The 18,145-nt window shown below is 58.4% G+C and overlaps 1 protein-coding gene across 11 annotated transcripts in view; it reads left to right on the plus strand.

Annotated features, from left to right (window-relative positions):
* Positions 1–18,145, plus strand: part of Tbc1d16 (TBC1 domain family member 16) — a 72,646-nt gene that overhangs the window by 12,337 nt on the left and 42,164 nt on the right. For 9 of the 11 annotated variants that reach the window (XM_047547819.1, XM_047547818.1, XM_047547824.1 and 6 more), the window contains exons 2-3: positions 5,563–5,802; positions 7,908–8,505. In XM_047547819.1, the coding sequence (XP_047403775.1) occupies positions 5,625–5,802; positions 7,908–8,505 (776 nt within the window). In that variant the 5' untranslated portion in view covers positions 5,563–5,624. Of the gene's footprint in view, positions 1–4,112; positions 4,129–5,562; positions 5,803–7,907; positions 8,506–18,145 lie in introns of those variants that run through there. The other 2 variants (XM_047547822.1, XM_047547821.1) reach the window with 2 other exon arrangements.

Raw genomic sequence — 18,145 nt, forward strand, 5'->3', positions numbered from 1 at the left:
AGGCTGGCTTGAACTTGCAATCCTCCTGCCTCAGACTCCGGAGCTGCTGGGGTTACAGGTGTGCACCACCCTACCTGGCACCTTTTGAGTTTTAACATTGTTAGTAATGTGATCTTAGTTTCCTAGGGCTGCTGTAACAAAGTAACACAGGCTTGTTCTGCCAGTCTTAGAAGCCAGAAGTCAAGGTCAAGGCCATGGCCAGCTGGTTCTTTCCCAGGCTGCGAGGAACCAGCCTTTTCCAGGCCTCTCCTTGGTTTGCAGGCTGCTATCTTCACAGTCCGGGCCGCCTTGTCCCCTCGTTCTCTCTGTGTGGGTCTCATTCTCACTGTACAAGGTTTCTGGGTGCAGTGGGTTAGAGCAACCACTGTGACCTTTCAACCTGTCACCTCTGCAGAAGTGCTCTCTCCACAAGTCACCTCTGAGGTCCTGGGGTTTAACCCATAACACCTGGGAACATGTATGTATTTGTCAGAAAAATGAAAGCAAGAAATGATGTAATTCCTGTGAGTGGGTTTTAAAGTTTATTATGTGTTTATTTTTAGACAGGGCCGAAGCATTAGCAGAAGTTACGCATGTGTTTTGGGGTCAGTGATTTAAGGGACATGTTCTATTTATGCTTCCAAGTGTGTTTCCCGATCTCTTCTGTGCTGGGGAATCCAGCACTGTCCATGCTGGACAAGCATTCCACCACTGGGCTATGCCCCAACTCCCCAAAAAGTTTTTACAGCTTAAAGAAACAGGTGTAGTGTTCTTTCTTCTCATTTGCTGGTGAGCAGAGGTTGGGAAGCAGGTTGATTTAAGAGGAAAGAGCAAATACATTTTAAAAGAGGTAAGAATTGCCTTAAAGGAACAAACAGTCCTGGCTAATGTTTAACAGACTTGCCCTGGTTTGTCCATGAGCGCCAGCTGTTCTTCTGGAACCATCTGGGAGCCCTGGCACTGGTGGTGGAGGGTGGAGGGCGTGGTGTGGTCTCTGCACCGAGCCCCTCCAGGAGCAGGAGCCTGTGGCTTGCACTGAACCCGGGTTTGGAGGCGCCTTCTGGCACCTTCTTCTGATTATCCTCCCCGGTGGCCACATATCCTCACTTGAGTGCGGTTTTGATTTTGGAAGCAGCTGAGTGAGAGCTGTTTGCAGCTGCGGCTGTGATTATAGTAAGTGATGCCCCAGAGGCTCCACAGAAGCTGCACCCCCAGCCTGGGCCACCACGGAGGCACGACAGGGCCGGAGGAACGTGGTGGGCAGGAAGCGAGATGTGAGTGAGCCGCGCCACTTCTGAAGACTTTCCATACATAAAGTAACCCACGAATCGTTCTTTCATGTTGATGATACACCGAAATGATAGTATTTTGGAAATACTGGGTTAAGAAGCCATGTTGAAATTGATTTCATTTATTTCTTTTTCCTTTTTAAATGTGGCCGCTAGAAGATTTACTATTATATACAGAACTTGGGTTACATTTCTACCGGGCTCGACCGGTCTGGAGAAGGGGAGTCATTTTGGTGTATGGCTTGTTAACTGACCTTGGGATTCTTTTTTTCCTGCACACTTTGTATCGGTGCACCGTAGTTGTGCGTGCTGGTGGGATTTGTTGTTGCACATTCGCACGTGCACACCATAATGTAATAATATAACGAGGCCAGTATCACTCCCCGGCGTTCCCCGCCCCAGCCCTCTCCTCCGCTTACTGATCTCTCTTCAATTTTCAGGAGATCTGCCCCGTCTTTCTTTTCCTTTTTCCTCTCTAACGTCCACATGTGAGAGAAAACATATGATCCTGGACCTGAATTTGGCTTATTTTGATTAACATAAGGTTCTTAAGCTCCGTCCATTTTCCTTCCACATCACTTGGTTCTCGTTAGGGCTGAGTGAGACTCCGCCGTGTGTACCTCCCGCGTTATCCCTACCCATTCATCCATTGGCGGGCCCGAGGCTGGTTCCCCAGTGAGACTTGTGGGTCGTGCTGCTGTAAACATGGACGTAAATGAATCTGTACCGCATGCTGACTTCATTTCCTTAGGGTAAATGCCAAGGGGTGGGAGATCTGGGTCATGTGGTGGTTCCATGCCAACTGAACTTGTAGTTCTTGAGGAACTTCTGAGTTCCAGAACTGTTGTGGACAGCAGAGGCATCGTTAGAGTAAGGATGTGTCTTCTTCAGACGGTTAATGGGAAGTACACACATTTTCTGATATGAGTTAAAAAGGCTGGTGACATGGTTGTCCTTGGTCAGAGTGTGCAATGATGTGTTTATAGGATGAGTTCAGGTGACAAGGACGAGAGTGGCCAGAGGGCTTCCTGGAGACCGACTGGCAAGTGAAAATCGTAGCCACTCTGAGCTCGAGCGTTTCTAACAGTTCCGCGTCACCCTGCACCCCTTTAGACTTACTGCGCCCTACAAGGGCAGAGTTGGTGTTCAGGGCAGAGACAGCTGGCCCAGCCAGCTGGAGATACTCTCCGCCTGGCCCTTTGTAGGACGAGTTTGCTGACCCCTTACCTGGGGGAGAGCTTCTTTCTGTAGGTCACACTGGGGTAGGGAGCGGGCTGGGAAAGGCTGCGTTAGGGGAACCGAAAGGTCTGGGGTCCTGGACGTAGTCCAGATCTGAGAGGAGATGTCTGTGACTCAGGGCTGGAAGGTGAGGTCCGGAGCTGGGTCCTGACCACAGACAGGTGACCTTCAAAGGTGAGGCTGATGTTGGGACCTTTGCATTGGGTGAGGCCAAAGCAATGGATCTTTTGGTGGAAAGATGCAGGATGGGGAGGGGCAGCCCTGGGCTGGCTGGGAGATTGCTAGAACGTTGTTTGCGGAGAGTCAGTAGCCATGCTGTCACCTGGACACCAGAATATGTGCACAGGGCAGGGGAGGCTGGAGAATAATACCACAGGGGCATTGGAGAGGCAGTGAACCAGTTGGTCCCTGGAGGGTGGCTGCCCACTGCACCTGCCCTGGCCTCCCATGGGACCCTCCTGCTGAGCAGCGGGACCCCCTGCCCTGGACTCTCCACCCCAGACTCTCCACCCCAGCGTCTCTCCAAGTGTTGGAGGTGGAAAGACTTGATTTAGGGAACAGCCTCCAGCAGCTCCAGAGTTTTACAGAAATGTGAAAAACTCAGAAGGATCAGAGAACAATGTAATATCCCCAGAGCTTCCACCCATCAGTAACTTTTAAATTTATTTTTATTATGCCAGCCTCACATTCGAGGCGCCATTTTAGCTGTGCGTAAGCTCGTTCGCTGAGCTCATTCACCTCGCGAACCATCACACTGTTGTCTCCGCAACGTTCCTGTCTTCCCCAAACGGAAGCGTCATACCTGCCAAACACCCAGCCCGCTCCTCCCTCCCTGCAGCCCTCTGCAGCCCTTGCTGTGCTTTCTCTCTGTGATGCTCTAGGGACTCCCTGTGGGTGGGATCCTGGCCGTTGTGGCCATGGGCTGCATTTTGGTGAATGACCGGCCACCCACATGCGGAGGGTCCCATGGGATTCTGTTGCCCAGGGAGGTGTGGCTGGCCTAGCTATGTGCACCCCACGATGTTCACACAGCAGCAGAATTGCCTGATGGGACCTTTCTCAGAATGTGTCCCGCTGGTTAGGTGACGCTGGTTAGGTGACGCATGGTCGTGTTTCACTCAGCGCAAGCTTCTCAGGGTTCCCGCACTGTGGCAAGCACCAGAATTTCCCTCCTTTTCAAGGCTGAACTATATTCCATTGTACCACATCTGTTTGTCTGCCCCCAGTGGTGGTTTTATCGTTTGGCTTCAGGTCTTTGCTTTGAGAGGTGAGGTTGAAGCCCCTGGGGTTGTTCCCAGCCCTCTGCTCTCCTGCGTCCTCTGGTGAAGCTGGTTAACCTGCAGCCCAGCTATCGGTCCAGGACCCCACGACCCCTGGCCCAGGTGCGGCTCACTGCTGCCTGTCTCTTACCTGCACAGAGGCCTGCCCGCGGTCCTTCTGTCTGGGATTGGTGTGCATGCTTCTGAGCGCCATTCATGGGCGCCTCTGGATGGTTCCTGGAGCTGCTCTCTGGACTTGGGCTGTTCCTGCAGCCGAAGCATCCTCCTGGGCGTCTCCTGGTGCAGTGTCAGGGTTTCTTCACGTGGACGCTTCCAGACCTTTTGTTCACGGCTCACATCAGGTACACCTGCTTCTCAGTTCATGATGGCGTCACCCCGCCAAAAACCCTTTGTAGACTGAGCGTGTCCTAAGTCAAAATGCACTTGATTCCCGGGGCGGGTGGAATTCCTGGCCTGCAACATGGTGTGCTGGAGTGTGCTGGTTTCCATGGATGACTGTGAGCCCTGGCTGCTGCCGCCCAGTACCACAGGAGCATCCTTTGTGCCAGACTTCATTTGCCCAGGAAAGACCCGAATTCCAACTCCGCAGAACCGTTTCTGCTGAAAGCATATCAGTTTTTCAACATTCTAAAGTCAAGCCATTGTAAGCTAGGACTGTACGTGTGCCCCAGGTTGCCAGAGCCACAGGGTGTCCTGAGAGGAACGCTCCCTGGCCCAGTGCCTGGCCTCACTGTGGACAAGGGCATTTTCTGTTCTTCTTCTCTTATGCCAGCCAAGACCCACTAGATTGATTTCAGAGTCCTCTACACAGGGAACTGCAAACTGCACTTTGGAAAACCACCCAGGGCATTTCCTGAAAGTTTCAGCAGTGCCAAACCTGCAGGATCAAATTGCTGCCCGGCCCGGGCTTTGGCACAGGCAAGAGCCCGTGTCTGCGCCTCCTGCCCTGCATCTCCTCTGACCAGGATGTGTCCCCTGGCTTCCACCGTCTTGTGCCAGGCTGCTGAGTATTGGTTTTCGTTTGAAAGTGAGATCTCTTTCCGTGTCTATCAGCTCTTTGGTTTTCCTCCTGTGACGCGCCCATTTTCTCTATTAGGATTTTGGCTCTTTTTGTGATGACTTTGGAGTTCTTTATTTTTTCTTTTCTTTTTTTTTTGCAGTGCTGGGGATCAAACCCAGGGCCCTGTACTTGTAAGGCAAGCACTTTACCAACTGAGCTATCTCCCCAGCCCGTTCTTTATTTTTTCTAGACAGCGGTCCTCTTGTTTCTTGATTCATTTTTTAAAAATGAATCGTACGAAAACTCTGTTTCTTCAACAATTGTGGTGCCCTGCGCATCAGGATGCCAGGAAACGGGCCGGAGGAGGGCTGGGACGTGGGGCGAACACAGGTGAAACCTGCAGGCAGGAGTCCGTGGTCTTGGTGAGGTCGCTGCTAGGGCCAGAGTCCCTTCAGCCCAGTGGGTCCCCATGGGGGCAATTTGACCACCCCCAGGGATATTCGTCATTATCTGGAGACACTTTTGGTGGTTGTCCTGGGAGGGTCCCAGGGATACTGCTGGGCACCCTGCAATGCCCAGGATGGCCCCCCAGGACAGATGCCTGGCTGAGGTGGAGATCCGGCCTCCCTGTGCATTGTCCAGTGCCAGCAAACCCGCTCCCATGATTAGTCAGCATCGGGGGAGTCTGCGGTGTGACCAGGATGCAGCCCCAGCCTAGGGATGCCCACTGTGTGTCCATAGCATGACCGTGGTGTATCTTCTCTCTTCCTCCCAGGCAGGTCTTGGTGAGCCCCGCCTGGGCCGCAGCTCACAGAGAATGGAAACACCTGCCCAGCGATGTCTCTGGGCCGCCTCCTTCGCCGGGCCTCCTCCAAAGCCTCAGACCTCCTGACCCTCACCCCGGGTGGCAGTGGCGGGTCCCCCTCTGTCCTAGATGGAGAGATCATCTACTCCAAGAACAATGTCTGTGTGCACCCACCCGAGGGGCTGCAGGGGCTGGGGGAGCACCACCCAGGTGAGCGGGCGTGGGGTGCCTGGGTCGGGAGCAGGCCCGGGAGCCAGGGTGCTGTTGGGCCTCTGCTGGGCTCCCACACATGGAAGCTCGGGACCAAACTCCCCACTGGCTCTGGTGGGTGGAGACAGGAGGGGACCTTTCCAGACTCCGTGTTGGAACTCCATGTGACCTGCCAGAGTTCCTGGGACATTCTCATGGTCCCTGGGGAGGGAAACTCTTTCCTGTGGTGACAGGGACTTTGTCATCTTTTGCGGAGCCACAGAGAAAGAGATCGTTGTGTTTGTTGTTCTGCAGGGCTGGGCTAGGGTCTGAGCCAGGGCACTGAGGGCCAAGGGCCACAGCACACGAGAAGGACAAGGACATCGTTTCCTTTTCCAGCGTGAATAGCCATCCCTCAGGAGGGGGCTTTGCGGGTGTTAGGTCCAGCCCTTGGGCAGGCCAGGGGAGTCCTGCAGCCTGCTCCCCGGGTAGGAGCAGAGCGTGTGCAGTGACATTGGACCCCAGGTAGGAGCAGAGCGTGTGCGGTGACATTGGACCCCGGGTAGGAGCAGAGGGTGTGCGGTGACATTGGAAGCCTTGTGGTCCTTCGTCACTCATGCAGGTGACTTGCAACAGTGAATGTGTTGCTGTTTCTCTGTGGCTTTATGCTCTGCCCAGTGGCCTCACTCATGGGGCTGGAGCCTGCGTGGGCTCCAGTAGAGGCGACCACAGGTGCTCGCAGCAGGAATTCCGCATGGGGCACAGGCTGCTCCTTCCTGGGGCGCAGGGCCGTGCCGCCGGCTACAGGGTGGTCTCGGGCCTTCCAGGCTGCCGAGAGGGCGTCCTCGCCCCGCATCCTGCGACCACGGGAGCCTTCCTTCCCCGTGGGCCACCCTAGCGTTTTCAGGGCCTAGGGCAAAAGTGCAGACTGGAATCCCAGACGAGATGCTGATGTACTTAAAAGTGACAAATGACAATGAGATCCGAGCATGTCGCCGTGCATTTCCACAGAGTAGAAGTGTGAGCGTGGCTACTGAAGCCGCGGACGCTCCTGCCCAGCGTGTGCGCAGCCCCGTGGCAGGTGTGGGCTGGAATCGTGGGCTTCCGGCCAGGGCAGTCGCTCCAGCCAGCTCCTCCGCCGTGCTTCCTGGGAGCCGGCGCCGCTGTCTGGGCCTGGAATTCAGGGTCTTGGGTTCGGGGAGGATGACCCAGAGGGCAGCAGCATAGCTCCTGACTGGAGCCTCGCCCCAGGGAGGGTGGGCTCAGGGTCGCAGTTCCAGGTATGCTTGCTCTGGGCCTAAGACGAGCAGCAGTCCCCGGGCAGCGGCCTGTGGTGTTCCATCACGATGCAGGGAGGAGAGGCCGGGGCCGAGGGGCAGAGGGCCTCAGACCCTCACCCCTGTCCTGGGCTGTGGTCATCAGCCCCAGCCTCACCTGACCCTGTGTGCACCTGGCTGAGGTCCCGAGTGCCCAGCCTCTCGTGGACATGGGAGTAGTGCCAAGGAGACTGTGGCTGATGGCAGAGCCACAGAGGTGTGGTCCAGGGTGCCGCTCCTGCCCAGGGGCCTCTTCAGTACAGGGGCAGGAGCCCGGGCAGGGTGCCGTGTGCCTAGGAGCCTAGGAACTGGAGTACCCGGGAACAGCTCGGTGTTGCTCGGGAAGTGCCACCGTCCCCCACACCAAGCTCCTGGACACTCACTGTGGCCTTGGGGAAGCTGCTGCTCCCTCTCCCTTGGGGCTCACGGGCAGCCTTGGAAAGCAGCCCCTCTTCCAGCTGCTGCATGTGAAAGAAGAAATGGTGAGAACACAGGGCTGGTGGGAAGAGGCCCAGGTACCTGCCAGCGCGGGTTGGTGTGAAACAGAAGTCCAGTCTCCTGCCTTCGTCCCTCCCCAGGTGCCCAGCGCAGTCAGATGACTCTCCCAGTGGTTCAGCATAGGCTGTGAACCTGAGCCAAAAAGCTAGGGCCGGCTGCTGTCCAGGGCCAGCCCCCTGACCTGCTGGACACGGGTGGCTCAGCCCTGGCCCTGGGGTGTTTGCTCACGTCCAGTCCACTTCTGGGGCCCAGCTGTGCCCACAGTGCCAAGCAGCCTGTGCAGCCCTGACCTCCACCTGCAACCCCCCGCAGGGTACCTGTGCCTGTACATGGAGAAGGATGAGCTGCTGGGGGCCACCCTCATCCTGGCCTGGGTCCCCAACTCACGCATCCAGAGGCAGGACGAGGAGGCCCTGCGCTACATCACCCCGGAGAGCTCCCCTGTGCGCAAGGCCCCCCGTCACCGGCGCCGGCGCAACCCAAGCTCAGGGGCCCCCCAGCAGGCCTCCCCCTTGGAGCCAAGGCCCTCGCTGACCCCCAAAGAGGAGGACATCCTGGTGGTGGCCCAGAGCATCCAGGAGGCTGTGCACATCGGCACTTCGCCTGAGGATGGCGAGAAGCTGGCCCTGGGCACGCGGGCAGATGGGCCCCACCCCGCCCTGCAGCCTGCCCGCCGAAGCTCCGGAGTCCTGCCTGCAGTCGGCCCGCAGGATGGGGCGGAGGAGGGCCGGGAGCCGCGGCCTGAGGCCGGGGAGGAGGAGGGCTCCTGGGGGCTCTCTGTGGACGGCGTGAGCAGGGACAGCTCCTTCGACTCAGACTCGGACGCCTTCTCCTCGCCCTTCTGCCTCTCGCCCGTCAGCGCAGGCCTCACGGAGGGCAGCAGCTCTGCGTTCCTGGAGAGCGAGGGCAGGTGAGTTTCCTGCTCGGGCCCAGGCGGAACCGTGGCAGGGACCCCACTGCTGGCTGAGCACAGCGGCCCACCCTCCCCAGGGAGAGGGCCCAGGCCCGTCGTGAAGGATGTGACTGGCCCCTGACCAAGCCAGGCCCCGGGAGTCTGGGCCTTTCCCTTCTCGTCCCAGGAGGGGCGGGAGGTGCCGGTTCTCCCTCAGTCCCCAGGCGAGTGTCCGAGAGGCCCGTGTGGCATCGTGGGCTCATCAGGCTGGCCCAAGGCCAGTTTGGCTGCGTTGCCTGGTCCCCGGCCAGGCTCTGCTCAGCTCTGCTGCCCCCCAGGCACGTGACCTGGCCACAGCCAGGACTCCTGCTCCGCCAGGCGTGGAGGCGTGAAGGCAGCCCCAGGGGGCACGCAGCAGCCCTTACCTTGCTTCGAGGCCGCTGTGTGTGCAGGGAGCTGGAGGCCGGGTTCAGTGGCACGTGGGCTTGCTGGGAGGGCCAGCAGCTGGACCTGCCTTGGAGCCTGAAGAGTCCTGATGGGGAGGGTTGCCGTGCGTCCACCGTCCAGCGCCTGCAGGGACCTGGACTGAGGCCTCACAGTGGTGGCCTGCCCCAGGCCCACGCACCGGAGGAGGCCAGGGTGGGTGTACCAGGTCCCTCCCCCTCCTGCGCTCTGGATGTGGTCCTTGCTCTGTGGCACAGGGACATGATGGAGGTCGTAGCAGCCGGGGGTAAGAGCTGACGTTGGCCGTCAGCACGTAATCAATCATTCTGCTCACGCCCTGGCCAGGCCTGCGCCAGATGGCGAGGCCTGAGCTTTGCCAGGGTACTGGGCTCCACGCGCTATGGATCGTGTATTTTATGGTTCTGACTCTGCCAGGCCCTGTGAGGTTGCCAGTTCTGTGCGGTGGGTCCCAGTGTTATCCCTGTTGGGCGGGAGGGGAAGGGAAGCTCCAGGGTCAGTGCCCTGTTGGAGGGCACTGGCCGTTGCACAAGCCGCGGAATTTGAACCCAGCAAGGTCTTCTCCAGGGCTGGACGCATGGGAGTCAGAGAGCAGAGGGCAGGCAGAGGCTGACTCAGCGGGAAGGCGTTTCAGAGGAACGCGCTCGACAAGATGTGGTCTACTAAAGCCCTAGGGTGAATGATGACGTTTGTCTCAGGTATTTGAGAGCACAGATAAAAAGTAGCAGTTGGCCATAAGGACTCTGGGTCCCTGCTGAGGTCTGCTGAGTCCTAAGGTGTCCTGGGCCAGGGACCAGCTGGGCATAAACCTCCAGCCCAGCCTGGATCCATGGCCAGGCTAGCCAGAGCACACCCTGGTGGTGCCACGCGGGTAGATGCCACAGTGGTATCTGGGGATGTCCAGGCACCCAGGGCTCAGGGAGAGTGAGAGAGGGCCTCACCTGCTTTGTCCTGCAGAGGCGGCAGGCTTGGTCTGTGGTCTGGGGCTGAGGACAGAATGCGGAGCCCGGTCTATCTGCTTTCTGTCCAACAGCCGCATCTTGTGAGGAGCACACTTTTGGGAATTAGGAAGTTGTGTGCTGGCTAACCTGAACCTGAGAAGGTTCTTTCTCTTCTTGGAGCCTCAGTTTCCCTCTTGTGGGATGAGCACGGTGATGCCCATCTTACGGGTTTCGTGAGGATGCACCTGGCTCCCTTTCCAGCCTCTGCAGGCTGGTTCTCAAGGTCCCCCGGGGCTTCCACACAGCCCCGATGCTCAGGCATCTCCGGATGCCTCCGGAGCAGTGAGGCCCACCCTGGCCGCTTCTGTCCCCAGGGAAGGCGTGACCACATCAGATGTTTTTGTTAAGCTGAGGGTGGGCATTGTTGGCACCTGGCGGGTGGAGGTGGGGGTGCTGCAGGCTCCCAGCCATACTCGGCACCCCTGCCTTTCCTCTGCCTCCTGTCTCTACCTCCTCCCCTCTCCTGACCCCAGCCTGTGCAGGGAATCAGCTCCATAGGGCTTTTGCGTCTGGATTTTGGGGGACCTCTATCCCCCCAAAGGGTGGATGTGAGGAGAGTGTGTTCCTCACCTTGCTCTTCTCCTGCCAGAGCCTGGGTCTAACCCCAGGCTGCAGGACCTGTTGCAGCTCTGGGGAGGTCAGCAGTGGGCCAGTGTGAACTCTGGAATCTGACAGGTTTGCCTTGAGCCTGGCTCTGCCTGCCCCGCTCCCCGGACCCTGTTGTACAGTTTTGACACTCAGTTGTCTCCTGCGTGTGGTCCAGAACCCCTCCTTGCCAGTCTGGGGTGTGTGGTCAGCGAGCCTGGCCCAGGAACCGGAGCCTGGTGCTGAGGAGTGTTCACCTCTGTCCCCTGCTCATTTGAAGGTGCAGAAAACACTCCTTGGCCTGGCGGCTGCCATTTCACTGTGCTTGTCCTCAGGGCCTCCAGCTTGGAGCCCCTGACAAGTGCTCTTGCCCTCCTTGCCCGTATCAACGCAGTTTGGCTGAGGCTCACTGGGCACCATGTGTTAGTTCGTTTTCTGTTGTGATAGCAAAATACTCGAGGCTGAATATTTACAAAGAGGTTCCTTCAGCAAACAGTTTTGAAAGCTGAAAGTACCCATCAAATTGGCCTCTTGCGAGGACCCTCTGAGCTGCATCACATCTTGGTGGAGGGCATCGCGTAGTGGGAGAGGGAGTCCCAGAGCAGGACAGGAAGCCAGAGTGCAGGGAGGGGCCATGCCTGCCCTTTTATAATAACCCTCTTGAGAGAAATAGCCAGAGTCCTCCAGAACACCATCCAGTCCTCTGAGGGACACCCCAGTGACCCGACCACCTTCCACCAGGCCCCGCCTCTTGAAGGTCCCACCACCTCAACAGCATCACGCTGGGGACCAGGTTCCAGCACAGGAACTCCTGGGGGACACTCCAGCCTTATCCAAGCCACAGCACGGTGAAGAGCAGCTCTGTGGTGGGACAGACAGCCATGCCCAGCCCCCTATCCCGCCTCCTAGGAGCCTTCTTCCATGTCGGGCGGGTATGGAACCAGCTTGCCTCAGGTGATAAGGTGACGAACAGGGGCCCACCCCAAGCCTGTTCTGCGTGACAGGCTGCTGGGAGCCTCTATTTAAAAAAACAATAAGTAAAGAAGCAGACGTGGGTTCTGAGAAGGGTGTGCCCTGGAATCTGCATTTCCCAGCATGTCCTTGCTCCTCTGCAACTTGTATCCAGTGTGCTGTTTGGGTCCCCTGGAAGCAAAGATGGTGGCCCTTGGTCCTTCTCTGTCCCCTGCAGCTCCTGGCACATGATGGTACAGGAAGTCCTTCACTAATGGTCCCTCGTACCAGATGATTAGAACAGGTATCCTCAGTTGGGCCGCACGTGAGCATCCCTGGGGCAGCTTTTCCAAGTCCTGCTGCCCAGGCCACCCCAGCCAGCATCACTGAGGGTGGCTTGGTCCCCAAGTACTCTGAACTCCCCAGGGGTTTCTAGGGTGCAACTTTCCTCTGAATGACAAAAAGTCACAGAAAAGACAGAAAACTGGGTATTTTGGTGGGGCACCTGGACTTACAGCTATTCTATTTGGGACGCTGAGCCAGGAGGATCCCAAGTTCAAGACCAGCCTGGGTAATAAAGCAAGACCCTGTCTCAAAAGAAAATGGTAAGCCCTGCATGGTGCTGCACACCTATCATCCCAGCAGCTTGGGAGGCTGAAGTCGGAGGAGCGTGAGTTCAAAGCCAGCCTCAGCAACTGCCAGAGGCCCAAAGGGAGAGGCAGGTCCTGGTGTGCCTGGCAGGGAGGCGTCAGGGCTGAGATCCAGTGGACTGGATGCCCAGCAGCGGGTGTGGCATCTCTGAGGTCTTTCTTGCACCCACAGCTGCTCCAGTCGAGGTTCCTCCTGACCTGGGAATGGAGCACCCAGGGGGCAGGGCAGGTAGGCTGGCTCACGGGACCCCTCTAGTGGCAGAACTGAGGAATTACACATACAGGCTGAGTAGCTGACTGGGAAAGGGCGGGAAGGAACAGCCCTGGGGATCCCAGAGTCTCCCATTTTAGTACTTGGCAGCTAGTTCACAGAAGGTCTGTGTGTCCCCTGGTCTCTCATACCTGTGTGCTACCTCGAGTACATCTGGTGGAGGCCTGGTTCCCAGAAAGCAGGGCCTCCTACCCAGCCGGTGGTCCTCTCCTCCCCCTGCCCCCAGCACAGAGACCGTCTGGAAGTCCACGACATGCCAGCATTCAAGGCATGCTTGGGGAGGGGTCACCTTGATTCCTTGCAGGGACCACCTCTCCCCTGCAGTGGGATCTGGTTCTGGCTTAGTCCCCACCTTCTGTAGTGATCTGGGCTGCTGGGGAGGAGGGTGACACCAGACACCATCCAGGGACATCCTGTCACTCATTTCTGTCCTGAGAGGGACCCGGTCCAGTCTCAAGAGCCTGCTGGGTGAGGGTTTTTGGTGGCAGGCCCTGGCATGACCTGGTCAGTCATTCCTGCCCTGTGGGCCTGCTGGCTGCTTAGATAAGCACTGACATGTGGTGTCTCCTCTCTAAGTCCAAACGTCTCTTCTGGGACTCATCCTAAGAAATGGCCCAAATGACAGAAAGGTGTCTTCACAGCAGGAGAAAGAAAGGAACTGAAATGCGCAGGGCCAGAGGCTGGAGTCTTGCCTACCACATCTTTTGTGGCCAAGACAAAGCTGTCCAGGGCTGCCCAGCAGCACCGTGGCCACCACTAGCTTCACGCGGCTCGTGAACCCCTGGAATGTGAAACTGCAGCTTGAGTGGCTGGTTTCAATCTTGCGTGACACTGATTAATATAGACTCAAACGCCTGCTGTGTCCAGTGCCCACTGTGCTGGACAGACGGCTCGTGGGTGCCATTATGAGACTCTTATCCTATACTCAATTTTCAGACATTTCTTTCTGTGATAATATCAACCTTAGATGAAAACCTTTTTTCTTTCTTTCTTTTTTTCCCTGTGGTCCTGGGGTTGAACCCAGGCCCTGGCATGTGCGGGGCCAGTGCTCACCCCTGAGCTACAGCCTCTGCCCACAGAAACCAGTTTTTAAAAATGGACGGCCCTGCACTCCCAGGGCCGGCAGAGCCTCAGGCTGTCTTGCGTGTTTGCTAATGAAGGTGCCCTGGGGCCATCCAGCCGCAAGGTCCTTCCAGTGAGACCCAACGCTGATGGCCTGCCACCGCCAGTCCCCAGTGATCCACATCAGTGCCTTCGTGCCCCCGGGAAACGAGGCTGTTTTCTCTCTCCCATGGGATCCTCTTGTCACTCTTGGTGGCTTTCTCAGGGTGACTGGCCCTAGTGAAGTCTGCACTCAGGGTCACGAATGAGTGGGTGGCCTCACCTGAGGGCTGTGTCCTTTTCTTTCTTTATTTAAAATTCACTTATTTATTTTTGGTACCAGGGATTGAATCCAGAGGTACTTAACCACTGAACCACATCCCCAGTCCTTTTTATTTATTTTTATTTTGAGATTTTGAGGCAGGGTCTCAGTAAGTTGCTGAGGCTGACTTTGGACTTGGCGATCCTCCTGCTTCAGCCTCCCAACTGCTGGGATTACAGGTGTGCATCACTATGCCCAGCTGAGTCCTTTTTCTGTGGTCTCCAGATGCAGTGTTGCTGCTGGCTCACACAGGGTCCAGGTGAGCCTTGCTCAGCCACAGGTGGGCCCTGGGCCAGCAAACATGGCTTGGGGTCCTGCCAGGAGGCCCGTTTGCCTGTCTGCTGTGTCTGGTGCTGTCTGTGCATGCTGGGTGTCTCAGCTCAGGGCCTCCAAGCGGCCTCCTGGTTCCCCAGCCTCCTTCCTTCCAGCTGGCAGGTTCTCCTCCCTCCTACTGAATGGCCAGCCACCCTGCAGGTGGCAGAGGCTCTGTGAGCCCTGCGAGCATCGACTTTCCCTTGGGAGGACTGCGGTGGTCACTTCCTGTGTGTGCTGTTCAAGGGCCTTTGAGAGGCACTCTGCTCACCTGTAGCTGCTTCACGGGGTCCTGCCAGTGTGTCTGCACCACCAAGGTCCAGCACAGCTGTCTGCAGCCTAATTTTTCACGTGTTTATGTTCAGTGTATTTGAATTTTAACATCCATGTGTGGCGGGGCTTCCTGTTGGCCACTCTGGATGTGAGTCGTGGGGCAGCGGTGGCCTGCTGGAGGTGGAGTGACCCTCCCAGCACAGATCAGGCCGCAGGAGTCTGCTGAGAGAAGGAGGGAAAGGCAGGGACAAGTGAACAGATGCCCCTCACCAGGGTGGCGCTGTCCTCCGGGAGGGGCAGAGGTCCCGGGGTCCCTGAAGCCCCAGCATCCTGCCGACCTTGAGATGAGCGGTGTGAGTGCTTTAGGAGGAGAAGGCTCCGTGACCACAGCCGCTGGGCTTCGTGCCTCCTGGGTGTACTGGGGACAGAAACCAGGCACCGTGGGGGGACCCCCGTCTCTGGGAAGGTTCTGGAGTCGGTGAGCATGGTGGTCCAGGACCTGTCGCCTGGCAGCGTGAGGGCGGGTGCTGCATGAGGCCCTGGATACTTCCTGGACAGCGGGCATCCCCTACCGCCCCCCAGGCAGGCATGCCCCAGGGTGTTCACCTGAGCGGGCCAGGGAGGGACCGAACAGACCTGGGCCCTCCAACCCTCCCTGTCCCTCTGTTCCTGGTCAACGCGTGAAGGACGGAGGCCTAGAAGCCGTGGGGAGGTCCACAGGCAGGCGGTGTCGAGGCAGGACCAGGTGGGGCGGTGGTGTGGGGGGCCAGGGCCAGTCAGAGATGAAGTCGGGAGGGGATCCCCCTACCCCCAATTTCAGGACCATACCCCAGCTCCGTTGTGGGCCACCCAGGCTCCCTGGCTGCCCCACCACACCCAGAGGATGCTGGGAATGTCCTGGCTGCTCCCAGGCCCCACCCCCGACCTGCTCAGGAGCCTGGCAGCCCCTCCCCAGGCCCAGCAGCAGCTGGGCGGAGGCTGGCAGCTCGGGAAGGTCTGTTGTTTGGGTTTGTTTGTGCTTCCGCGACCGGGAGCTGAGATCCGTTTCTGTAACACAGGCGTCTCTCGACACCCTGCAATCTGTTCCGAGCTGCGTGGAGGCTCATCTTGTCTTACGTTCCTGTGGCACCCGGCAGGCTCCCGTGGTGCCGCGCTTCCCCCCGCCTGCCCGGTCGCGGTGCCCTCACCAGCTGCCCCCGCCTGCAGGGGCCGCCCAGGAGGGGTGGAGGAGGTCCACACACGTGCCCACAGCCCCTGCCTTCTGGAGACTGCCACAGGAAGTAGTGGTAGTGTCGCCCAGGGGTCTCACTGCCAGGCCGGGAAGCCGGGCACTCGCCCAGGTCCTAGCAGGGGCCCCGCGCGGCTGCCCCTCAGCTCCTTATGAGGGGAGGGGTCCTTAGCGGGAGGCAACTGCCACCAGCTCCAGGAGCTCAGAGGTGCCACCAGAGCTTCCCAACGTGCGTGCGCTTGGCCGCTGAGCAGCTCCCATGCCATGTCCCAGAGGGTGGGACCCCAGCTCCAGCACGGCCGTGTCCAGTGGAGGTCTCCGCCCTACGTCCTGTTGTGAGTCTGAGGGTTTGGCCTTGGCAGGGTGTCTGACCTCTGTGCCTCGACCTCCTCGGTGACTCGGGGCCACCGGGCACTTCAGCTGGGCGGCGGGTGGGGCGCTGGCCCAGGCTGGGCAGGGCTTTCAGGTGGCGCCTTTGTCGGCTCCACAGCCCTGCTCCAGGTGCTGTGTGGGGGTCCCAGGGCTCTGTGACAAAGTGCCACCAACCAACGCCGAGGCTCAGAACGAGAGCAGCCCTTCCTCATGCAGTCTGGAGGCCACACGCCCGAGTCAGGTCGTGGGCAGGCCGTGCGCCCCGAAAGCCTCGGGCAGGGTCCCTCCTGCCTCTTCCGGCCTCTGGTCTCATCAATCCACCCTCTGCCTCTGACTCCACAGCCCCCTGCCCGTGTCCTCTGCTCCTCTCGGACACCAGCCACTGCACTGGGGCCACCCCGCTCAGCACAGCCGCATCCTAACCTGATGACACCTGCAAAGACCCTTTTTCCAAATAAGGTCACGTTGGGTTCTGGAAGTTCCATTCACCCCTCACATGCCGGGGCTCCTGGTTTTGATGCTGGAGCAGGAGCTACGTCCCTCCTGCAGGTCTCTGCTCCCTGGGTTCCCGCTGTGACACCCGCTCCAAGGTTGAATACCAAGTGGAACCCGTGCCGTGAAGCCCCTCCCTCTGCCTCCTGCCAGTTGTCCCCGGCGCCCAGCCCCTTGGCACCCAGGGATCTGAGTCCCCGGAGAGCTGGAGCCGGAGCAAAGCAGCTGTGGGAACCTGCCTTGGCAGCCACAGAGCGCCAGCGCCCACTCTGGAATTTTGGGGAAGGACATGGGGAGAGTATTCGTGACCTTCCATCCTCCTCGCTGCCTTCCAGTTTGGGTTCGCTTTGTTCCTGGCCCTTCAGAGTTGGGAGTTGTAATTGTCTGCCCCAGGGATTGGCGGATGGGCCAGAGAGTATTTTCTGCTTGGGGCCCACGTGGCCATTGCTCCCCCTTCTCAACTCTGCCCTGTATTCCGAATGCCGCCACCATGGTGTGTGAACGGGCATGCTCTGTCCCACCAAAACCTCACCACGGGGCCTGAGAGGTGGACTTTGTATAACGTGCATGAAATATTCTCCTTTTTTTTTTTTTTTTAATTTAAAAATGCCCAGCATGGCCCTTCACACAGAAATCCATGCACAGATGCTGATGACAGCCTTATTCACAAATGCCCCCAGTTGGACGCGGTCAAGGTGGGTGGGTCAGCAGGCTAGGTGCATCCGGACACAGGAATGTGACTTACGGATAGAAAGAAACGAACCTTCGAGCTGTGAGCCAGGGAGGGACCGTTAGGTCATCTTGCTAAGTGAAGGGAGCCAGTCTGAAAGGGCCCCACGCAGTGGGACCAGGAAGAGACAGGAAGAGCAGCCGCTGCTGGAGGTCAGGGCGGGAGGGGCGCGCAGGCCGACACAGTCGACGTTGAGCGCTGGGCCCAGAGCCGCGTCTGCCGAGCCCCACACCCTGCCGTGACCGTGGACCTCAGTTGTTGCTAACCGCGTGTCAGCCTTGGTTTACCAGGCACGGCGAATCTAGCACGCCAGTCCAAGACGTCAGTCAGGGGACCCTGCACTGTGGGTGGGCTCTGGGGGACCTGGACTTGCTGCTCCGTTCTGCTGTGAGCCGAAAACTGCCCTGAAGAAGTGAGTTCACGGGCTGCGCAGAGACGACCCAGCCTGGACTTAGCCCTCGGCCACAGTGTGCTGACCGCTGGGCTAGACCAGCTCTGTCCAGGGGGCATGCAGTGTGAGTCAGTCTGTGATCTGAACTTTTCCATTAGCCATGATTTTTAAAAGTGTTTATGTTGAGGTAACTGTTGTCAGAGAAAATTGAAAAATAAAAGAAGTGTGGGAGATCCCAGGCCCCTCAGCCCTGTTACCCGGTGGCAAGCGTGCTTCGTGCCCCAAGCAGTGTGACCCGCAGGCGCAGGCACACGTGGCTTGGTGTACCCCACACTGAGATGCAGGACGCAGGCTCCCTCAGGCCACCTCCGCATGGTCTTCCTGCTCCTTGTCTCTGTCCCGACCACTGACCACCAGGGCTCTCTTTTCCACCTCTGTGAGAATTCAGGAAGGGGAACCCTCGAGCCCCGCTCTGGTGCCCCACGTGAGACTTTGTTCCCTTTCCTTGCAGAGTAGA

This window comes from Sciurus carolinensis, chromosome 3 (assembly GCF_902686445.1).
Source record: "Sciurus carolinensis chromosome 3, mSciCar1.2, whole genome shotgun sequence".
NCBI lineage: Eukaryota > Metazoa > Chordata > Mammalia > Rodentia > Sciuridae > Sciurus > Sciurus carolinensis.